General features: G+C 42.7%; 2 protein-coding genes and 2 non-coding genes across 4 annotated transcripts in view; all 4 read left to right on the top strand.

The window, feature by feature from the left end:
- Positions 1–235: 235 nt before the first annotated feature.
- On the top strand, positions 236–13,549 carry LOC124059217 (P2Y purinoceptor 3). The gene is made up of 3 exons (XM_046389053.1): positions 236–498; positions 9,717–10,150; positions 10,669–13,549. Exons 2-3 carry the CDS (start codon positions 9,726–9,728, stop codon positions 11,339–11,341), a joined length of 1,098 nt encoding a protein of 365 aa, XP_046245009.1. The 5' UTR covers positions 236–498; positions 9,717–9,725; the 3' UTR covers positions 11,342–13,549.
- Positions 6,620–6,692, top strand: trnaa-agc. The gene has a single exon. It is a non-coding gene; the product is annotated as a tRNA-Ala (tRNA).
- On the top strand, positions 9,305–9,378 carry trnat-agu. The gene has a single exon. It is a non-coding gene; the product is annotated as a tRNA-Thr (tRNA).
- Positions 13,550–14,812: 1,263 nt separating the features above from the next.
- Positions 14,813–24,648, top strand: part of LOC124059077 (rho guanine nucleotide exchange factor 17-like) — a 62,454-nt gene continuing 52,618 nt past the window's right edge. Inside the window, exons 1-2 of the mRNA XM_046388833.1 lie at positions 14,813–15,098; positions 15,242–20,624. Coding sequence (XP_046244789.1) covers positions 15,360–20,624 — 5,265 coding nt within the window. The 5' untranslated portion in view covers positions 14,813–15,098; positions 15,242–15,359. The remainder of the gene's footprint in view (positions 15,099–15,241; positions 20,625–24,648) is intronic.

Raw genomic sequence — 24,648 nt, forward strand, 5'->3', positions numbered from 1 at the left:
CTAAAACACACCTGTCTACCTACCGGTCATAAATCAAGCATTTCTTGTGACAATGACATAATTGTTTACAAAGTGTTGACAAAACGGGTTAAAAATAACTTTTAAAAAAACGCACGCATTTGTTATAATGTGAACGTTACGTCTGTCCTGTACTGTGTGGCGCAAGCTTCAGTGCGCGTGCGTGGCCCGGTATAGCGCGCGCCCTTGTACAGTGCCGCAGAAACAGGAGCTAGTGAGTGTAAAGTGTGTGCGGGGGGCGGAGACACCTCACAACGTGGAGGTCCAGGACAGAGAAACAACGAGTTTTAACCACGCTTGGTGTTTGTATATAATACATCCAAATGTGCTCATTGTTGTCTCTTTACACTACTTCTCCTCAACCGTTGTTCCCCCACACGCTGAACTGAAGGACAGAAAAGAAACGGGACGCGTCTTCTGCCATGGCTAAGTCGTCAACTTGTTGATGTTACCACTTCATTTGTTTGGCTGTCATTCGGGGTAAGTTGGATTTCTTTACTGTTTTATTGTCTTCTTCTCACCAGCCTCTAAATGAATGTAACTAATATATCCAGCTAAGGCACTTGAATCAAACGAATGAGAACATGATATTCCCATTGGGGCATAGCGTGGCTGTGTTGCCAAACACCAGTCTTATAGTGCCAGCTATAATGTTACATGGCCTTTCAGCTCCGGTGGTATCATTATGATTCTAATTACAGCTTTATTGTTTTATTGAGACATTTGAATCCTTAATATACGAGTTTAAGTGTTATTACAGGAAGGAAACGGTTGAAATGTTAATGAAACAGGAACTGAACGAAATGAACAAAACAGTAGGACGCATCTGGTGATAAAATAAGTCACGCAAATGCCCCCCCACAACCCACCATGCCTTGCAGATGTCTTCTTACGTGTGGCCAGTGTGCAGTCTCTTTGCTTTTGATAAGAGCTCACACTGCTCTGATAACAGCAGATTTGCTGTATCCCTTCCCTGTTTTCTCCACTTAGTCTTTTTATAAAAATAATCAAATTCCACACAAAACGCAGTGAACAGTGGCAAAGGCACTAACGTGATGCACGCTGGGCAGAGGCAGGCCTCAGGCACCGGGGTTTAGCTGTGAACGCAGCATCTGTGTGAAGTTTAAATGAAATGTATAGTGTGAGCTTATGCAGAACATCAGAAAGAAAATGAAGAAAAGAAAAGATGTCTCAAACCACAAAAATGAGGCCGTCAAACCATCCTGAGAAACTTCCTGTATTCCCATGAATCGGATGCACATGTTTGTGAGAAAACACGGCACATGTTGACATCACATATAAAACATAAATACATAAATTGTAAAAGCTCGTTCATATTCACATATCTTGACGCATCAAATATTTGTTAACCTTTACATGTTGTATTGAACTGGACCATTATTTATGCATTTTACAAGAGAATTGGAATTAAGGATGTTAACAAGAACAAACCACACATCATTTTTATATCTTTGTTGGTTCCTTCTTGTGGATAATCTTAAGAATCTTGCAGCCATGATGAATGTCTTTGTTTTTCAGTACAGCATCTTCCACTTTAACCAGAGTTGTGTGGTCATCTGTCATTACGTCTGTATCAGCCATCTAAAAATAACCAGTACAGTGTTTAGCAACAGTGGGCTCACGTGGATATTTTAACGCAACCTGAGATTCGACTTTTACTTAATTGAGGAAAAATGAGGAAAAAAAACATCCTCACGGGTAGTGTAGGTAACACAAAGATATCAGCCAGCTGAATGCTCACACACACAAGTAATGAGACCTCTGATTCAGAGTGAAGAGAACGTACAGAACGTATAAAAATGGGGCAGGTTATAATACACATTTCTTTTTACATGCATGTAGGGCTGCAAATAACTTTTTTTTTTACATTATTAACAAATCTTTCTTGATTTCTTTAGTAATGATGTGGTGTATGCAATGTCAATGTCGATAGGCAATGTGGCGTCGTCAAGAGTCGTTTACTCACATAAGACAAAGAGCAAATCTTTGGTTCTAAATGGGTCGTTTTTCCATTATTGCTTGAAAAATGACTTGAAATGATTAATTAAATGTTTGCAAGCAGAGACAGAGAGGTGATACAGGGGTAGGGAGAAAGAAATAGGACCGAAGTTGTTTCCAGGACAAAGTCAAATGCACAGCATTAGCTCACTGTGTAAACAATCAAGAGCCCAGTGGCTGACATCCAAAACATGCCAGCCCAATGGCTCCTCAAAATTGGTAGCTTAATTTGATTGTCCTCAGATAAATCTGACTTCTCTGCTCGGTCTGAGTGGGGTTCCTATAATTCAATAATGTTACTAAAAACTACTGTATAACTCTCCAAGACTGTCAGAGATACATTGGAGGAACAGTTAGTTTGTATTTATACTTCACTGACTCTGCTTTTGCCAAGGCTGCATTCACATCCCCTCTGCAGCACAAACCCATGACAACAGCCACCACAGGGTACAGGCTAACTGCTACTCACCGCTCTGTTAAGCTTTTGATGAGCTTTTTGCCTCACCAAAAGTGCATATCAAGCGATTACAGCACCTTACTGCAGCTCATGTTTGGAAAAAACATGTTTTTCTATCAGCATTACAAGTACAACAACAACAATTACCATTCAAGAGCAAAAAGATGGATAACAGAAGTTGAAAATAAAGTGAGTCCCTGGGATATTTGTGCATTATGAACCATTAGGCCCTTGCTATTCTAATTATGCTTGAGTGACTGTTATATCTGTCTTTATGCTTATATGTGCATGTTGTATGTAAGAACGAAGAAATATTTGAACTTAACAGGACTGTTTTTCAGACCTTTGAACATCTGTAATTCATTCAGAATTTCAAATGGTGTTGTGCTCTTTTATGGCTAACAGGACCAGTTGAAGAGTCAGAAATTTGTTGTCAGGAGAAGGAAGGTTGTCTTTCTCACATACATCCAGTTAGCTACATCCACAGAAAACAAATTGAACAATTGAGATTGATACGACTGTACACGATGGAAATCTAACTAAAGAAGTAAGAAGTCTTGGAGCACCCTTGTGGCCTGTGGGTTTTGAATCTACTCTCATTTCTGGTCAACTTTTGACTGCTTATGCCAGGGGTCGGCAACGCGCGGCTCTTCAGCGCCTCCCTAATGGCTCTCTGGAGCTTTTTCAAAAATGTTTGAAAATAGAAAGAAATAGGGGTGAATATATATTTTGTTTTAATATGGTTTCTGTAGGAGGGCAAACATGACACAAACATTCTTAACGTTTTCCAGTGCTGTAAAAATGTTTATAATAAATATTACATTTCAACATTTCTGTCAACGACGATGTGCGTCATAGCCTGCGACACACGTTTCAGCGCGGCGCGGTGCCACGCAGGTGGCTGTTGTAAACAAACCGGCGGGTTTGTCATGGGCCATGGATCCCAAAGGGAAAAAGCCAAAGATAGCTGATGAGAACAGAGGATTCAAGGAAGAATGGACTGAATCATTTGCTTTCATTGCCGATCGTCAAATAACAAAAAGAGTGATTTGGAAAGACATTTCCAGGGAAGGCATGCTAAATCTGCAGCAGACCACCCAGTTGGGAGTGAGAGAAAAAGTGCGATTGCTTTACTTCTGGAGAAATTAGGAGCGCAAAGATAGATTTAAGAAGTGGATTGCATCTCCAAACTCCACTTCTGCTGCTAGTTTTGTTGCAACCCGGGAGATAATAAAGCGTGGAAAACCGTTCACAGATGGTGAGTACATGAAGGATTCATTCATCAAATTGGTCATTTTGGTAAGCTAATATAGCTAATATACACTTACAGCCTGTGTTCCCTTCATATAAGGCTTATATAAGGCTTTTAATTTTTTGCGGCTCCAGACAGATTTGTTTTTTGTTTTTTTGGTCCAATATGGCTCTTTGAACATTTTGGGTTGCCGACCCCTGGCTTATGCTAATAAAGATGAAAAATCTTACCTGATAATCTGACTGAGTGGAATGTTTGTGCTTTTGGAGTCATTCCTGCTGAAATTGAGTTCATGTCAGCTGATTTCTTTTTGGGAGGGGGTATTGTTAAGACTTGCAGCTTACACCAAGTGTTAATCTCATCCATGCTTCCGAGAAACAACTGCCTTTGGATGCAACACCAGACTTATTTGAATTGCTTAACAAATTAGTTATGTGGATGTCTGATGTCAGATGTCTGGAACCAGGTTAGAAAGAAATAACAACTCTTAAGTCTGTTTCTTTTTTGGGGGCATTTAATTTATTTATTAATTTTAAAACTTTATTACAAAGTTGACATTTGAGACACATCGAGTCCACTGGGGACCTTGTGGTCCGTGGCTTGTGCTTTTACCCATAAGCCACCAGGGACTCGAATTGGCACATTTTTTTCAACTGTCTTGCTAAATGGCCCCCATCCTCCCACAACCTTAACCAGAAACCAGCTAACCTGAACACAGTGCCAGGGTGAATGAATGATAAGGAACAAAATAACAGCTTACTCCGTCTATCATACAAAAAGGAACCTTGTGGTTTATCCACATTTAGGTTTCATGCCTGCTGCCCCACTGTCCTGTCTCTGTACTTGTTTCACTTCCACATGACAAGAGTCACATAAAAAAAAACAGCCTAAACTGTTGTCGTATCAGTCTTTACATGCCTGATGAAATCTTCGCTCCAAATCCTTACAGCAACACGCATCAACACGTTTTTGTCTACAAGTTACGGCAAATTGTTACCAATAGAGCGCTGCTGTGTACTGTCACCCGCTGCCTTGCGTGTGATCCATATCACTTTCCAAGGCATTCCTGAACATCTGTGCTTCTTCAGTGGGCTGGAAATAACTGGCTTAACATTTTGGTTTGGTTCTGCCACAAGGGAATTGTCCACCCTGGATTACTGCAGAAATTCTTCTGTCTAGCCATGCAGTAATGTCATGTCCATATTTGTGCTTGAAGTCTTCACACTTCCTCTGTGGAAGTTAAACAGTTGGTGCAAACACATCATTTTTCAAAGGGGCGGGGCGGGGGGAGTGGGGGGAGTGGGTATGTAAGAGGTAACCTGTGCTCTCTGAGGAGAGTTTTTAAGTTGTTTATTAGGGCTGTTGACTGATTGCGATAAGGACTCAGGCAATAAGTCACTGTTTTATTCTCCTCCTGGCCGTATGGCAAGCAGACTGTTTGTCTTGAACACCAGCCTTCCTCATCAGCCGTGTGTCTGTTTATGGTGCAGCTGTTTAAAATGTCTCCTGTGTGGTGGCTGTGTGATCGATCGACCCTTTAAACCTGCACTGTATTAGCTAAAATAATTAGTAGTGTTTTTTTCCCCCTCCCTATAAGTAAGACAAAGGGCTGCAATATCTGCAGTACGCTGCTGTGTTTTGCTGCTGCTGCATCTGCACGTGTCTACATTGGGAAAAAGAAATAATTTCTATCCCAGTAAAGAGGATGTTTACGTTTGTGCATGTTTTGCGTTACTTGAGTCCATGTCTCTGTATTGTCTGTACAGCAGTCGAATGGTTATTTTCGAGTGTGTATGTATGCATAGTTTTTTTTATGTATGTGTATGTCTGTGTGCGTGCAAGTCAGTGAATGAATGTGTGCTGCATTTTTGCAAAGTGAGAAGCATCTGGCATTGAATCATTGATTAGCATGGCCAGGGACAATAGAGATCAGAGATGGGAAAGTAATGGTTGAGTTGTTCCCTGCTCTTTCACCTGAACTCACCAGCTCTGTCCTTTGTTCATCTTCTGCCATGTGTTTATTCCAGTGATAGAGAGAGTCTGTGTGTGTACAGTATATCGTCTTTATGTGCTCTTATCTGCCAGTCAGCTGTTACCTGCTTTTATGGATGAGATAACCTAAAAGGCAACATCTCTGGAGCCAGCCAGGGTATAGAGTGATTGCTGCAGCTAATGAATCCAATTTGAGTTTTTCCTTTCTCTGTCGTGTAGCTTGTAGGAACGGCCACAGTATTGCACACTCCTGCTGTACCTCCCACAGGGCTCTACAGGGGACATGATTGTAGAGACTCTTCAAGTCCAAGGCCGAGTGTGAAGCATGAGTGACACCTTTCACGTTATTCGCTGTCATTTGAGCAATTGTCAATAAAAAAAAAAGATTAATGCTGACTGAAGGTTTCTTCCTACGTTCTCTGATAATATCGCATAACAGAAAATTATTGCCAAGCTCTGCTAACTGCTGCAAATGTTGTCTCATGTTATCTTAACCAGGATTTGAATCCCGATAGTAGTACCAAATAAACCCATATGCAGTGTAATAAATAACCCTTTATATGAGGTGTTAGATTTACAGCCCTGTTTGACTTATGTCAAGTTGTTAATCTCCTAAGCTTGTCCTGAGTTGCAGTCACATTCTTGCAATGGTTCATGGTTTATAAATAACCTTGCATCACCTTCAGCTCTGCCTTTTGGCAGGCCTGAGGGCAGAGAGTACGCAGCAGCGCGTCTCTCCTGTCGAAGCATGTGTGAGAAGGAGATAAACAGTGCGGAGTGAGGGAACGTCCCTGTCAGCAACTGGTAACAGTAGTCCTGTGAGGAGGATGTGTATAAGACCACCACATGTCATGTGGTGTATGTTGCGCTTTCTGCCAGCAGGGGAATTAGCTCAAATGGTAGAGCGCTCGCTTAGCATGCGAGAGGTAGCGGGATCGATGCCCGCATTCTCCAGTATATCTTTTGACCGTAAAATGCATACAGAACAATTCTTTTAGGAGTAAGAGACTTCCTTCAGATTATGAGATGAAAAGGTACAGAATCTCCTGGGAGTTTGTGTTACATGGTGTTATGTTGACTGGTGATGCAGTCAGGCTTGTCAGGTTGGTCTGTTTCTACTTTAACTAAGCTATTGCATAACTGTGTCATGGCCTAACATCACAAGGTGGTGGAACTGTAACTGAACTGGTGTGGTACAGATTGTATGACTGTTTTCTCACAGACAGATTTGAGGAAAAGATGTACGGACAAGTTTCAGAAATCCTCCAAAAAATACTACAACAATGTGGGCACAAAGAGCTGCACTGAGTCATAGAGCCAAAGTCAATGACTCCTTCACACCCATAATGGCTGCCAAATGAATTCCTGCAAAGTTCGGTGAGCAATGTTTTAATTAGTGTTGGATGGAATAAACTTGGCTTGTGCAAACCGTGTCACTTTCCACTGAACTGAATAGTCATTTTCTTTATTGTTATGCATTAATGTGAAACACCACAGGTATCTGGGTGTGTATCTCTATACACACACACACACACAAAACACCAGTATTGTTTTTGCATCCTGTATTGACTTTGAGTTTGTTTTACTTAAAAAAACAATAACACATTAAATGCCATAAGTATCACAACAACAATTTTTGACTCTGGTCTGTGCTTCTTGCTTTGCTTTAACCTGAATATATGATATACTGCTATTAAACTGAGATCAGTGCCCATTAGGAAATGGATACAACCTGGAGATTAGCTTTGATCATACATTTCACACACACACAGTGCACATTGGACTTAGAGGCCTGTGATTACTGTTTGAACATTGGAAAGACAACCATATCAAACACACAGCTATACACACTATACACAGCTCAGTTTACACAGGACTTGTTCTGAATGATTGGACACTGTTACAGCAGATTCATACTGTATTCACAGTCATCATCAACACCACACAAAATAATACATTGCTGTTATTGCAAGTGAAATGTGAACTTTATGAAAATTGTTAATGTTTTTTGTTGACATACCTAATCCTCCTCATTTTGAGACTGAAGAAAACACAAATGTGTGCAGAACAGACAGAGGTTTTACAATCACTCCCTCCTACCCTAATTAATTTAAAAGAAATTAACACTCAACAGTTCAGCTCATTTTTCATAAACAATATCCCCCTCCAGTGAAACATGATGGGCTCCACCACAAAGCCACTCCTAACGGAGTACAGATATTCAATATGGAAATCAGAACCGAGCTTGTTGCAGTTGGCAGATCTCAACTGTTGTTCCTGCTTTGATTTGTAGACCGATAATTTGCTTAGGATCCAGAATGTGGGCTTGTAGAATTGTAAGAAAGCGTGCAGTGGAATACTAAAGGAGAAAAACCTGCCAGTGACTTCTTTAGGTCTGGTGATACAACTTCACAAGCAGGAACCAGCATCATTTTTGGCTGTACTCCAATCCATACTGAAAGTTTCACAGACGGCAGGCCTGAGCATGAAAGCAACTTCAGGCAAAAACAAGAACCATCGAAATATTTGTTGCATTTGTGTGTGATTTATGGAGCGAATCACTAATCGCTTTCTACAGTGCAGTGTGTTCAGAAAGTTTAGTGATTTGACAGTGATGATGTCACAGGGCTTTCAGGAAAGCCAAGAAAGTTGGACTCAGCTGTAAATCAGTCATCGGCAAATGAAGCCGGTTGCTCATTGGTTCAGTGCAGTGAAATGTTTTACGGTCTGCAGACTCTCCATCCATCCTCCTCCACTTCAATTACTCTATCAGAAATTACGAAATAATGCGTCACTGTTGTTCCCAACAAACTATTCATGCACCCACACAGAGGTTTTAATTCCAAACCCACACAGTTTTGTTTAATAAAAAACACACAGACTATGTTACAAGATGCAGCCCATGTGCACCTACACATATGCACTTTTCAGCTGAAACGGTGTTAGCTCTGAAAAGCAGTGAGTCACAGTCTGACAAGGCTATGAAGGAAGTGGCTTAAGCCAATCACTTACTCGCCCACATGCTGCCATGACAGAAATGGATATGATTGATGTTGGTGGTGGGAGCAGTAATTAAGATTGTTGATTAATCTCACTCTGCTTCAGACATTGTCAGTTGTGAGTTGAAGAGCAGACGGTCTGCAGTGATTTTCATTTCAAAACCGGCAGCTGTCCAGGCTCCACTTGTTATGAAGTGACGGAGGGATTAAATTATCCTAGTCTGATTGGTTGGCTCTCATTTTATTGCATTCACTTATTTATTTTATAGTGACAACCTACTACTGCTGCTGCTACTACGACAGCCAACTACTGCAACTTAATACATAATGACTGTTTTGCAACCACAAGCACAGGTGGAGAGTAACAAAGTACTGTAATGAGATACTGCTAAAACACTTTATTTTTATTTTCTGCAGTTTAATTCTTTTATTGCACAACACCCACGTCATGATTATATAATGTGCTACCTGTGGTTGCTATTCATTGCTTTTTACCCCTTTAAAAGAAGCAATTTCTAGGTGTATCCAACTGTGACCAGTTCAGGCATCATGTTATGCAGCTTTCAGGGCGCTGTGGCTTAGTTGGTTAAAGCGCCTGTCTAGTAAACAGGAGATCCTGGGTTCGAATCCCAGCAGTGCCTTGTTGCCAAAATAAACAGGATTTGTCTTATCTTAACAGACTTTATAAAGTGCTTAGTATGTTAGTGCTTCGTATCTGAACCCAACAAGTGATAAATTGTAAGTCAAAGTAAAGTCTTTACAATGTTGATGTCATAAATCAATTAAGTTCTGATCTCTTCTGCCCCCTGCTGGAGACCTTCTATCTGTGTTTATTAATACTTGAATACACAGTGACCACGTGGGTGCTGAGGAACTGCTCACGTGGAGCACAAATGGATACAAATTTTGAATCACTTAACATATTGACACTATCATCAAACGAACAACCCCTTCATTTCTCTCCCTGTCTCTCCCCCAGAATGTGAAGATGCCATATTCTGTCAACTCCTTCTCCACGGAAACTCTCATCTCCAACATCTCTTTGGCCTTCTCTACCAGCCCTTCAGCACCACACAGAGAAGACAGCTTCATCACCACTACCAGTAACATCAGCAGCAGTAGCGGGTCAGACAACATTCGCTGCACCTATAAAGAAGACTTTAAACGTATTCTACTCCCTACTGTGTACATCTTTGTCTTCCTGCTCGGCCTTCCTCTCAATGCTGCTGTCATACTGAAGATATGGAAAACTCGGCCCAATCTGTCCAAAAACAACATCTATATGTTCAACTTGGCCATAGCCGACTTTCTGTATGTGATGTCACTTCCTTTGCTCGTCTACAACTACGCCAGTCATGACTACTGGCCCTTTGGGGAGCTTGCCTGCAAACTGGTCAGGTTTCAGTTCTACAGGTAAGATGCTTAACTGAACGTTGATTAATTATGCCTGCATACAGCTGTGTGCTAAATGTATGTCATCTTTTCTGATCTTGCATGGTCTTTCGATCACTATGCTTCAAAGGATCTAATTCCCCTCACCACATCTAAAGTCAAACAAGGATGTGGGGTAAAACATCTTCTGGCATTACAACGGGCTAAATGTGACAAATTATAAACAGCACAAACCTTTGGCCTGTTTTTCCTTAAAGGCATTAAGGGTGTTTCACGTGGTGACACAAGTAGGCGCGTGAATCTTATCGCTGTGTATGGGGGGCAAACGTTACAGATTCTCTGCTTGAAAAATTACAATAATTGATGAAAAAATAGCCTCCTGATTCTGCTGTTGGGGACGTGATTGCCACTGCTTAACGGTGACCCAGCAAGCACTGGATATACCAGATATACTTTATTTATGTTTATATATATATGCTGATGTTTCAGTGAATGAAGCAGGTCAGCAAGTTGATACTATTTTCCTCTTCCTGTTTCAGTAATCTGCACGGCAGCATCCTCTTCCTCACCTGCATCAGTGTGCAGCGCTACATAGGCATATGTCATCCTCTCGCGATGTGGCACAAGCAAGGTGGCCGCAGGTTGGCGTGGTGCATCTGTGGAGGTGTGTGGCTGGTGGTCATTGTCCTCTGTGCGCCAACTTTTCACTTCGCCGCGACGGGAATCCAGCGAAATCGTACAGTGTGTTATGATTTAAGCACACCAAAGCATTCAGTGGACTACTATCCCTACGGCATGGCTCTAACCTGCCTCGGCTTCCTGTTGCCTTTCATGGGCGTGATGGTCTGCTACTGTCGGATGGCCCACGTCCTCTGCCGCCCGGTGTCCTACCAGGGTGTCTCAATGGCAACTGGAGAGAAACGGGACAAGGCCGTGAGGATGATCATCGTAGTGGCAGCAGTGTTCTGCATAAGTTTTCTGCCGTTTCACCTCACCAAGACCTTGTATCTGGTGGTGCGTACTCTGCCTAATGCACCCTGTGGGACAAGAAACCTGTTTGCAGTCATCTATAAGTGCACCAGGCCATTTGCCAGCATGAACAGCTTTCTGGATCCTATTCTGTTTTACTTCACTCAGCCACGCTACCGCCAGAGCACGAGAAGGTTTGTGCTCAGAGTCACCACCCTCAAGGACAAGGGCACCAGTGTGTGAGCAAACAGCAGATCACAGCTGCAGCAGTTTTCTTAAAGCGCTGTTTGCGTACGCTGTTGCCAGAGTTGAAATGAAAATCCATATTCTCTGCACTGTACTGTACATATGATTGCTGATTATACCATCAGCTGTCCAGTGAATTTTCATCTTGAACTGTCCGTGTTATCTGTGAAATGTTTACTTTGATTGTCTACTGTGCAGCGAGTAGTTAACAAGAAGCTTTATTTTTTGTCTTTTTGTTTCACACTGTGAACTGCAGTATAACAGAAATGCTCCAAAGGTATAAAATAATTAGGAGCATGTCCACAGTTTATATAGAACTAAAAATGAGAGATATGTATGAGATATGTATGAGATACAAATGGAGAAGGCGACAGACCAATTAACGTATGTTTTAATAATACGATAATAACCACTGTGGCACAAAGCCATGTGAAATGCTCAAAGCAGTTATTACGTGTTAGATGACTGCATGTTAGAATTGCATGAAGTGTGTATGCAGATGAACTGGTGTTAGGGGGAAACATGCCTCAGAATCAAGGGACTGCAAAAATATAGCAGGTGAAGTCGGGAAATGTATTTTTATATAGAGTAACTGCACTTTCAAATGAAGGTTTGTGCTGTCTTGTTGCCTACAGTTGACACTCTAACATTGAATGAGTTGTCGGCTTGTCGTTGCATGTGTTCACCACAGGATGGCAGTTGTACCCCACTGCATGGAATCGCTGGTTCTGTTCTTTCTGAAAATGATATGGTTATTAACTTTGTATTCAGCAAGTTTTAGATGTTAGTAGAATCAGCGATGAACCTATAGCAAGAAAACTTAGATATATATATATAGATATTTAGATATCCACTTCATACCACACATGCTTTTATCTGCATGTTCTTTAACTTCTCCAGTAAACAGAGGAAATCTATTACATTGATGCATCCTTATCAGGTGCGTTAGACGCTCAGAGGGAAGGAAGAATGCAATTTATGGACTTTAGGGCTGGGTCTAAATTGAGGAGCAACCCTGCGGTTTTCCACTTCCTGTGAGTGCATGAACCCTTCCCATAAAATTGAGATTTCTGCTTCGAGAATTCCCCTCTGTTGATGGAAGTGTACTGTTAGAGAGATGATAGAAGAAAGAATGAATAATAGAATAGAGACATTTCTGAAAAGCAGCTCACTGCTCTTAAAGAAGCTCTCTAGAGTGTCCTTGAATTGTTTAGCACTTAGCACTGTTATGATAGGTCTAACCAGATACAGTACAGTCTAAATTTGTACAGACTACACATTGGAGGAAATTGTAATTTTAAACTTCTTTTTTGTATTTCATTTGGGGATATACTAAGTAACTGAGTTACTGAGCGTATAATTTGGTCTGTAAAGTTCATGAAATGAACATAAATGCAGATGTGCATTGTAAAAGGATGTGTTGATGTGTAGTAGTTTTTGCATTTTGTTGTAACTTAATGTTACTTTAATTAAAATTTTCATGTTCTTCTGCATACTTTTTTTCCCAGTCACTTTTGCGTGTTGTATTTCAGACACACACTGTAAAGAAAACTTAACCACTTAACTCATATGCTATACATTTAGTGTGCTAGCAGCTTTAGAATTGCTCTGAAGCCACTGTAACAGATGACCTTTAGGCAGCTTTGCTATCTAAACACTTGGTTCAAACTTGCAACTGCAGTTTGACTTTTGCACCCATGAGGGGAGAAATACTTTGTGTATTGTTTTAATGTGAACGTGTCATTTTTAAAGGAACATTGTGACCAAAGTAATGAGGTCATGTGCTTAAAAATGTTTATAATCTCTGTCATTTGTGTTTGTATAATGTGCATATTAAGTAATGTATTAATTGTGGTAAGTTAACTGTATGTCCTGCTTCTGCTTCTTTTTGTTTATGTGTATGTTTGGTCAAATATTGTTGATGCCTGATTTATTTCTATTTTTATTTTTCCATAACTGTCTCAAATGTATTCTGTGACATCTTTGCTAACATATATTTGTATCAATCAGTATTATTTAGAAAAAGATCTAATATCTGTAAAATACTGTAACAGTGTAGTATCAGGAGTAGAATTTTATTTTTGTTACATAGAAAGAAAAAGTGTCATTAAGTTTTTTTTCTTGGATTACTTGTGAAAATGTTTTGGATGTTGTCATTATGTAAAAGTAACTGAAAAGAAGCCATTAAAAAGTAATGCAGCCGGTCATTAATATCTTTACTTCATATAGATACAAATAATTTTCTAATGTGTTTATACATATATAGTTTGTATATATAATATATATATAGTTTCCCTTTATTTTCAACAACACAACTTTTACTGCCCCTGTCCTCTCATTGTGTCCAAATCAAAGGTAGGCTGATGTATTTGGCAACATGGCTAACAACATTAGTAGAGAACACAACAAAAGAAAAACAAGGTTATTAGTGTGATTAGAATTTACTGTAGAGCTTTATTCTATTGTTTTTTATCATTAGCTTGTTGACTTGTATGTGTACATATTATATATCTAATTGGTAAATATTAAGGATTCTTGGATTTCAACTTTATTGACAAAAGTAAAAATATTAAACACAAATTTTCATGTAAACATGACGCTGTCTGATGCAGATTCCACAGAATTTACTGGGGAAAATGAGTATTGATGATGTGAACCTGAGCCTCTAAACAGAACAAAGATAAAGAAAAATTGCCAACACTTATTGAATATGTAGTGGAAATACTTTGAAGCAGTGTTAAACCTGAGAAGGGCAAATGGACTAGAGCCAGATTAATCACATGTGCCATTAAAAGTAATTATTGCAAATGGTCACTTCATTTCATCTAAGGTGCCCTTAACCATTAAAAATGACCTGACATGTAGCAGGTCACACTGAGGGGGGCGCTGCAGTCAGCATCTCCTCCTCTCAGAGGGGATGCAACATAAAATTCCTCTCTGGAACAAAAGGACCTGTTAACCAGACAGCCACATGGGAAGCACCACAGAGGGCTGATTGTGGTATTAGTACTAACTTTATTCTTTGCCCCCCCCCCCCTCTCTGAATACTGACACTTTAATTCACCAACATCTTCATAACACACGGTGATTCGGATCTGTTGCTGAATATAAAGTTGCCATTTGTTTAATCATAGTGCATCAGTCTTTGGCTTCCTATGTGAGCCTCTGAAGACAGAAATGCTGTTAAATTTATGTTGCATCCCGTAAATCAAAGGTGTGTTTACAATGATGTCTTCAAGGATGTGTTTCTAAGTTTCCTGCTGCTCTTAAATTCTCCTCTAAAATGTTTGATTTTTTCTTTCTAAAACGTCTGACAGTGCTGCTGTCTTTTTCCGCAGAGGAAACGGCTATAATTACTTGAAGTTTGTCCACAGCAGGCCTATCTGCCTTCTCCTATCACCAAAAAAAAGAAGCTTTTCCTCTCATTCCCCGAGGGGGTTATGACAGCCCCTATACCCCTAGTCCCGCCCACCCCCTCTGCACTATCTCAGACATTAACATGCAAAAAACAACATAAGTCACGGAAAACCAAATCATGCCAAAATAAGGAATCGACAAACAGTTTGGGAATAAACAAGGGATGATGCATCGGGCCCGTACAGGCGTGCTAACCTGGCGATGTACAGAGGTTTAGAAATGGTAGGGGGATAACAATGGAAAAGTTGTGTTTGTGAACAGGTTGGGAAAGTTTTGGCCAAAAAAAAAATAGCGCTTTTCCTCCTTGCACGGATGCGGTTTCAGGAGTCGACAACATGTAAGTTTGATAACAGAGCAGCTCTCGCCTACTCACTCACTGAACAGTTTACCACTTGATTAAATTCGCTATAATGCAGTTTGAAACTTTGCCAGCGATTAAGTTTTAAAAGGTGATTGTTTTCATGGTTTTCGTGTCGCTAGGCTGCGGGAGAGGAGGAGGGGGGGAGAGAATGGACCACAACCCCAAAAGGTGCTTGGATCAGTAATATCCGTGGAGTTAAAATGTCTGTGTGAAATCTAACAAAGAAAGACATGAACAATGGCAGAAAGCGAGGGGAAGAATGCGACTGTGTATCGCAGCGTCTCTTTCAAAAAGTTGGGGTCGTGGAGCGCCAACAGGAGTGAAGACCAACAACACAAATCAGTGGATTTGGAGGCGTCTGGCGTCGCCCTTCCCCCGGAGCCCAGCAGAGCAGAACAAGCCTTAGCGACTCGTAATGTCAGTGTGTCAAGAAAAGTTTCCAAAATCTCTGCCACCACCGCCAGCCTCCCGACCGCAGATTCAAAGAGAGGCTCCTCCACTCCTCTCTCCTCTATTTCCCCATCCATCCGCCAGCTCACTGAGAAGTTCAGCAGCAGTGCCTCCGCCGGGACGCACAGAGCTTCACCGGGAGACGGTGCAGCACTGACGCGGGGGAGCAGCACTCTTCCCCGGGCCAGGTGCTCCAGGAGAGACGGGTCTCTGTCTCGCAAATCTTTTCACGAGGATAACGGTGCGGGCTATTTCCAGGACAGTGACTGTACTACTGCAGAGTATCTCAGAGACAATAAACTGCAAAAGTTTCACTCTGGCACTGACTCTGTGTCAGGCTCGGACACGGAGAAAAAAACTGTGAAGCGGATTTTTACACGTTTATCGACCGACAGCAGCAGCACCTCTGGTAAGAGAGATTATTCACACATCAATGCATGTCTCTCTGATCCCAGAAAGACTTTGAATACGGGTGAGGAAGAGGATGTTACTAGTAGAGGGGTTCCTCCACCCTGTAAAGCTCATAAAACTTTTCTGTCTACACACCACGGCGAGTTTATTCCCCTGCACTCTGACAAGTGGCCCAGTGTCACCAAAATTAGACAAATTTTTGATGAGAGACAAAGCAAAGCTACGCACAAGACTGAAACTAGTGAGGATTTAAAAGCAGCTGGCAGGAGCCACCTGCATGAACTCAGCCTCAGTGATAGTGCTCCTTTCTCAGATAGGAGCGACCAATTCTCACCTTGCAGCTCTGCTAATGAAGCCAGTAGCATTTCTTTGCATGACAAATGCATAGTGGGAGCACAAAGCAAAGAAAGCAGTGCTGCTAAAGAGACATTTTCTTACGGTATGGACTTTTATTCCAAAGCTGACCTCCAGCTTTACTCAAATGATGAGGAGGCAGACATAGAGACGCGAAGTTCTAGTAACAACAAAGTTTCTGGCACAAACACTTTTGAAAGCAAGCGCAGTAGCAGTCGCAGTTGCACTGGGGGTAGTCACTACCATAGGATTAACCCATCTCCATACAGATCTCATGGTCCTAGCGCTGTGGCAGCGACTACCCGTAAGACCCCTAGGACGACAGGGTTGACATCTGACCCCAGCTCTGACCTTCAACCCCCTTCAATTACGTCTTGGAGTCGGTTGGAGAGCTCAGACACCTCCTTCCGCTTCTCCTCTCTTCAGCAGCCGACAGTGAGGGAGAGAAGGGATAGACAGGGGGTCGGGCTGCCCAGGGATAGTTTACATTCCTCACATAGCTCTTCTAGAGCACCAGCCCCCACCTCCTCCCCCTCCTCCTCTGCTCCAGCTCCAGATAAAGCCATTACCTCCTCCTCTACTGTAGCTCCCCCGACTGAACTCAGAGTCCCAGTAAGAGTCGCCTCTCCCCTCAGTTCCCGCTGGAGGTTTAGCTCTGGAGACGAAGAGGAGGAGCATACCAGGCGAAGAAGAGGAGGTGGTTGCAGTGTTTCTTCCGGCCCTACTTCTTCCATCTCCTACAGAGCAGGAGAAAGGGGCACCGCAGAGCAAGGAGGCAACTATTTATCCCGCAGTAAAAATGGCTGGTGGGGTGCTAAGGGCATTGGCAGGTCTTCAGGCAGTGAGGAGGACAGTCCTGGTTCTTTAGGCTCCCACAGCCGAGAGGCAGTGCGCCGCCGCTCACTGAGAAAGAAGAAGAAAGCCAGTGGACCTGCTATAGCAACTGGCCGTGATGATTATGATGATCATGATGGCGAATCAGAAGACAGCGACAGTGACACCGCCTTGACAATGGAACACTTAGAGAGGCAGCGTCAGCAAAACACAGGAGGAGAATTTGGGGGAATGAAATCTCGTAGCCACTCGGCAAGAGAACCCAGCATTCACAGTAACAGAGCCAGGGTGCAGCAATGGGAGCGCATTACCTCACCTGTGACGTCCACAACACTTCCTGGTGTATCACGAGTGTCAAAGATCAATATCCCCCCATTTGTTTCTAGTCCTGGTGGTTCGCGTTGCAGCAGTCGATACTCCAGTACTGAGACACTGAAGGAGGAGGACCAGACTAGTTGTGCCAAACGCGCAGCAAATAGCAGAGCAGCATCCTCGTCCATGCTGAGCAAAACTTACCATGGAAATTTCACCATGTATCGCTCCCCAAGCTTTGGCCATGGGGATAACTTCTCCCGTACTCCTTTGCGGGTGCGCCCCAAGATTGTACCTACAGTCAACCCCTTACCTAGTGTACTTGCCAGAGAAGGTGGGGTATCTGCAGGGGTTAAGGGTGGTGAGACAATGGCAAAAAGGTCAACGGGTGAGGTAGAGGATAATGATAAAAACCGAATATCCATGTCCAATCCTGATATCACATCAGAAACAATGTCACTCTTAAGTTTTCTGAAGTCTGACCTGTCAGAGCTCAAGGTGCGGAAAAGGGGTGGAGACAAATCAGGGGTTGTGGAGGGGTCATCAGTATACAGGATGGGCTCACGGACGCATGGTGGGACCCTTCTACCTTCTGGTCGTCGCCCATCACTAAAAGATCTGACCGCCACCTTGCGGCGTGCAAAGTCCTTTACTTATTCTGACAAACCCACAGCAGCCGTGAGGTGTTACTTGACAGGTGGCACCACAAAGAGGAGCTCCTCCGAGCAGCAGCTTGACTTAGAAGGAGAGAGGGATGGAGGGAGGGTGTGTGTGTCAGATAGGGAAATAGAAAGTGATGGGGGTGATTTTAGGGTTGGGAGAGGAAGAAGAATGAGGGATTATGGATTTGATGATGATGACGATGATGAAGAAGTGATGCTTCCGTTGCATGAGAGGTATGTGCAGGAAGCCAGGCAGGTCATTCGGGATATCTGTCAGATGAGTACAAGGGAAGATGATGATATAGATGCAAGGAGAATTGACAATGATTTGGATGATGGATGTTTCCATGACAAGAAAACAAATGAGGAGAAAGCAGGAGTGAGCATTAAAGATGAGACAAGGATAGATCAAGAGGCTGAGTTTAAGAACACAAAAGACAGGGATAAACATGAGAGGGAGAGAGAGAACAGGGAGAGGGAGAGGAGTGAGAGGGATGGACAAAGTATGCAGTTGGAGAAGCTAAACAGCAGGGGCATAGAGTACAGGGAGAAGACAAAGAGACAGAGCAGAGAGACAGAGAGAGCCTTACTGAAGGGCGACTCGGAGGAAAGCATGTTTTACGACCGGTCTGTGGATGAACTTTCAGGCCACGAGTCTAGTTTAACAGATGAAGGAATTGTAACAGAGCCAGAGATGGGCCCCAGTGACCCTTCTGAGAGGACATTCCTGGGGTCGGCAGGGGTTAATTTAGGTCCACTAATCGCTAGGGATGTACTAGGGCAGCCTGTCACCATATGGAATCAATCTGGTCTCCATGAAGCGGAAGGGTTTAAGCAGGAGAGAGAAGAGATGACGGAGAACAATGTGAGTTGTGCAAATCGTCTGAATGAAGTCAGCGTACCTTCCTCCTTGCTGCCGCCCGCTCGTATGGGTGAGAGCGACAGTATCGTCATGGAGATGAGCAGCACCACTGTTACCAACAACGTCTGCACTACCAGTGAGGAGATCTCCACCAACAGTGCTGTGTCACAGAGATCAGTAGGCACAGCAGGGGAAGGAGGAGGACTTGAAGCCCCTGCAACCCCAAGTGCGATTCGTCGAAGGCGCAAGTTCTCTCCATCTGGTAGTAACAACACAGGCTCTGATTTCAGTAATGGCAGTAATGCAGAGTCAACAATAGCAGCTGTTGGAAATGGGGAGTCCACAGTCTACCGTTCTCTCAGTGACCCCATGCCTCAGCGATGCTGTTCCATAGCAGAGGAAGGGAATAACAATTTTTCCTCTGTAGACAGCAATTTGTTAGGATCTCTATCAGTCAAAGGCGGAGGTGGGGCTTCTCCAGAGGCTTCTTCTGTGGCCACCTTGTCAGAATACAAGGGCAGTGTGGCCAGTGACTTGTCAGTATTCAGTGATGGTGGGCTTCGTGATGATGCCATTCACGATTACAGTGGGGTGATCAGGAGCATCGTAGCTGAGCCAGGTGCAATGGACAGACTGATGACAGATGACCATGGAAACGGCAAAGCTCCCAAGAAGAAATCATTCAGTGACCCCAGTCGCCGTAGCGATGCCCCTTTACTTTCCCAAAATGATCCTCAGTTTAAAGGTCAGACTGGCTGCACTCAGCCAATCAATGAACTGGATCAACCTGTCCAGATTCCACCTTCTAGTAGTGAGCCAATCCTGAGTGAGCAGAGAGAGAAACTGTGGGAGCCAGAAGTTAAGCCTAAACATGCAATGCCGACACAGCCACTTCAGCATGCAAACAGCAGTAATAAAGCCAAGAAGGCCCGTTCCCAGTCAGAAAGCACCCCTCACTCTGATCATCATGATGAAGACGATGATGTAATAGACCAAGGTGGAGAAGAGAACGAGCTGCAGAAGTTTAACTTTGACCTCAAGCTGGCTGGAGTTCTGTCCCCGAGGATGATTCGTCGGCCCTGCAGAAAGCGTCCAAACAGGCTGGCTCAGTTCTTCCCACATGAGGACCCATTTGAGCCCCCAGAACATAATTCAGAGCTGCAGGAAGATCACAGAGACCAAGCCGACCTCACCCCCCCTCTCCCCCCTCCCTCACTACAATCCAAACCAAAAACCAGACCGAAGCATGTCCGCCATGCCAGTGAACCAGCCACCTTTATCCCCATCTCCACACCTCCACACCTCCAGCCACTGAAGGAAGCAGACTGCCTCACCATCCGACCCACTGCAGAGCCTCCAACCTTAAGCAAGCTTCCAGGAGATGAAGCCCCATCTCTGGAGGATGTGACACAGAAATATATTCTGGATCCGCGCTCTGCTGAGAGAGATGCTGAGGGCCCAGGCCCTCTTCCAGTGGCCAGGGATGGAGCTTCATTGTCAGCTTCAGAGGGACCCAGCGAGACCAGCACCAGTGGAATAACAGAAGTTGGATCACAGAAGAAGAGCACAGAGGACACTGTGTCCATGGCTGCCCCGCAGAACACCAAGCCCAGAGTGGTGAGTCCACATTTTTTTCTCTCATTATCATCTTCATTGCCGTGTTGTGAGTGTGTGCAAGACCAGTGTTCTCAATTCTCTCTTGATGCATTTTGTCTTTTACTTCATGTCTTGGCTTTAATTGAGTTACAAAGGCAGTGTAACTGATTTGCTTTCTCCATATGTCTCCAATATGGAGACTTGATTTTTGGTGTAATAATGGAAGATAAATGAGTTTTAAGGTAATACAAAACAGCCGATGTTCTTGTGGTTTCATATCTATACCCAAAGGTGTATATGTCTGCCTGTGCTTATTAACAAAGTACTGTGAATCAGGACTCGTATGGTTAATTTCAGAGTGAACGTGGGAGCAGAGTTACAATACAGAAGCCATTAAAGGCTGAACAGTGTTGAACAAACATCAGAGGATGTTATTAGTTTGATTAAACAAATCGCAGACAAAGGGCATTAAGCAGTAGACCAAGTCCTGCTGAGTGTGTGTCTGTTTTCATTTATTTGTTTCACCCAGTACTGATTGTCTCTGTGCCAGAATTATAGAGTCATACAGAGGGGATATAATAAACAGTTCACCCAAACACAGACTGGGTGTGTGATGTCCATGATGCTGCATTTACTCAGCAGTTGTCTAAACAGTTAGAGACTTCTGGCTTGTTAGGTTAACTGATCAGGCTGAGATCAGAAGTCAATATTATGATCATTTTTACAGAAAATTGTTTTTGAAACCACCACTGGGTAGAATAAGCATTATACACTGAAAGATTTTTGTATTGTTTGTTGACCGTAGCCACTCCAGATTATGATTTGTGTAATAGTGGCGTGAAAAATAACACCGCAGCAGCTAAATGTGTCTCTCTACATAGTCTCTCCTAAGTCTCTAACACACACACACACACACACACACATTGTCTCACCTGGAGGTCTGAGTTCAGCACAGAAGGCTGCAGAAACATCATCCAGGGCTTTTGCTTTTGTTACGTCATAGCTGCTTTTTTTTTTCTTTACTGCAGTGATTATTTCTCATTTTTATTTTATTCTGCTCCAGTAAGGTGGACAAACGTCACCTGATTCCTCACCGTAAATGTTCCAGTAATCCTCAGCATGTTGTTCTTATTTGCGAGAAAAAGAAATCTTCGTTTCGCTTGTCCCTCCTTGACTTTGACATCGCCTCACAAATCTTCCTTGCTGCCTTCTGAGGTTATTTACATGCATCGCCTTGATCTTCATTAGTTATTTATTGTTTGATTTCCTTAGCCATTGTCCTAACTTGTTGCTGTAGCAACTTTAGCAGTAGCTGGCGAGTGACCTAGCCAGGCAGGAAATGGGTTTAGGGAAAAAGGAAGTTGTTGTGGTTACTGAAGTGTTTGATGATGTCCAGCACTGCCGGCTGCCGTGTGTGTATGTAGACTCCATTGTGTTGAGTATGTGTGACTTACCCACGTGTGTGTATTGAAACTGGTTTCTTCTTCTTTTGGTGTGTGTGTGTGTGTGGGTGCATGCTGGCTGTCTGGAATATATCAGTGGCTTGTTCAAAGGTTTAGAGCCCAGAGGTTTGCCAACACGCTCTGTATTTAGAACACTGCCATACAGCGCTGGTGCTCGGTGGCTGTGTGTGTGAATTGGACTGAATATAATAACAACTGTGCCAAGTGAACATGGAGGACAGACAAGCTCTGAGAAAGAAGGAAAGAAAGGAAGAAAGAAGGTAGAGAGAGGGAAGGAGGAAGAGAGCCTTTGCCTTTCTCTTTAGTGTGGCTGTTTTCACCCAGAGCTTTCTGACAACAACATCTCTCAGAAAAATCTATCTGAACCATTCCATTCGTCTTTTCCCCTTCCCTTCTTTTTCCTTCACTGTTCATCCAGATGTGGGGTCAGTCAAAGTCTATAGTCTAAGTCTGAAATATATCACTGTGTTGCATTTTCAGCTCAAGCTTTCACCTAATCTCCATTTGTCATTTTTTAAAACACTAATTCTTCAGCATTTTTCCTAATGTTATCTTATTCTTCTCTTTGCTGTCTCTCTCTCGCTCTCTCTCTATGTCTCTGGAACATTGCAGTGAAGTGAGGTCATAACGTTTGTCTTGGTGTGAGGCAGGCTGTCGAGCCAAATGTCAGGTAAGAGAGGGAAAGAAAGACAGAGACAAAAAAAGAAAGGAGTTGGAAGGAAACACATGCTGGTTTAAGAAAAAAAAAAAGTTAAGAGGTCAAAATAGAACTGAGAGAAAGCTGAAGAATGAAGCCATGATTGGGTGAGGAAATGAAAGGACAGTAGGAAAAGACTGGACTTTAGTTGAACCAAAGGTGGGTCATATGTTCAAAATAAAATCCCAGTGCTTTTTGAGATGTTGCAGCTTGTGTTGTGGTGGAGTATTTAAAGCCATATAGCATACATTTTGTCTCATGTTTGCCTCTTTCGGTTGATGAGAACAAAATCCTATAACTCTTAGATTGCATGTTGTGCTGGAGTTTCAAACTGGGACAGAGTTTGATGGGCGGTGGGACGGGAAGCCTCTTAACATTAATTTACAAGTGAAAACTCTAATGTAAAACATCTTTATATGAGAATTTTGTCAAAATATCATATTTACGGGCCATTATTGATAATACAGTGTTAACACCCTTGCTTGAATATAAAAACAGCTGAAAAAGTAATACTGGTGTAAGTAGTGTTCACTGTAAATGTGTTAAACAGGTAACCACAGTTTGTCCAGTCTGTGTAAAATGAGTCTTTCACAGATGCAGAACAGCTCAGAGTAGTTAAACAGGCATGTTCAAACGAAGAGCCTAGTGACTGAACAATAATAATATTAACTGGAAAATTTCACACTTCGGCTTTACATTAAGTCCCATTCTAGTGCATTGGCCCACTGATGATGCATCTTAAGTAAGTGTGTGTGTGTGTGTGTGTGTGTGTGTGTGTGTGTGTGTGTGTGTGTGTGTGTGTTTCATGTACGGTTTGAACAGTTTTCACATTAGCAGGCAGAAGGAATGTAGCCCATCTTTCCTTCTCCTCCTGTTACATAACAGTCTTTAACTTACCTAAAGAACTGAAGACTCCCAAATGCTTCATTCATTAGTGACCATATTTTGATATGGTATGGTAAGTTTTGATACTGGTACTAACACAGTTTTTTGGCATTTTAATTTGGGAATATACATGTCTAAGCCCATGCTAATTGCGTCAGAACCATTGTAAGAACCACCTACTTAAAATGTCTACAATTAGAAACATTCAAATTGGGATGTACACTGTATATGGTAAAAGAATGAGCAAAGAAGAAAATTCATCCAATACCAACTGTTGACACTTGCTGCTCGCACATTTTAGTGTGTATTCAAAAGGATATCCAGCTGTAGTAATATGTGATGGTATGTAGTTCTTGAATATCTATAGTCATTTGTGCATGTATCACCTTGTTTAAAGAGAATGCTTGTGGGAGTGCTAATAAAAGAGCGCAAGAGGGAAATAGAAAGCCAGAGAGACAGAGCGGAGGCCAAAAGATTGGTTTGCGCTTTGTTCTGCGTGGATTAGGTCTAAAAGCACAGTGTTTATAGCTTCAGATTTATGACTGACTTTGTTTTATCAGGCCACCCACTTGGAATCAAATACTTTCCCTGTGTTTGGTCTTTTTTTCTTTCACTCCCCTGTTGATGGAGAGGAACAGTAAAGGTTGAGATACGCTACATAGACAAAAATATTGGGACATCTGACCATTACACCAATGGGAATTTTAATGACACTGCATTCTAAATACACAGACAGCTTCAGAATGTTTCTGTGGGAATTTTTGCCCATTCATGCAGTAGAGCCTGACGTCAGGCACTGATGTTGGACACAAAAGGCCTTGTTCGCAATTCCAGTTTATCCCAAAGGTGTTCAGTGGGCTTGAGGTCAGGGCTCTGTGAGGCCAGTTCTTCCACACCAAACTCATCCAGCCATGTCTTTATGGACTTTGCCTTGTGCACTGGGGCACAGTCATGCTGGAATGGAAAAGGGTCTTCCCCAAACGGGAAGGTGCTGAAGCAG

The sequence above is a fragment of the Scatophagus argus genome, chromosome 5, assembly GCF_020382885.2.
Source record: "Scatophagus argus isolate fScaArg1 chromosome 5, fScaArg1.pri, whole genome shotgun sequence".
Classification (NCBI taxonomy): domain Eukaryota; kingdom Metazoa; phylum Chordata; class Actinopteri; family Scatophagidae; genus Scatophagus; species Scatophagus argus.

Bases quoted from the DNA above. Each gene is read 5' to 3' on its own strand.
- LOC124059217 (XM_046389053.1), top strand. From the start codon at position 9,726: ATGCCATATTCTGTCAACTCCTTCTCCACGGAAACTCTCATCTCCAAC. The intron at 10,151-10,668 runs GTAAGATGCTTA...TTCCTGTTTCAG, and splicing joins GTCAGGTTTCAGTTCTACAG to TAATCTGCACGGCAGCATCC.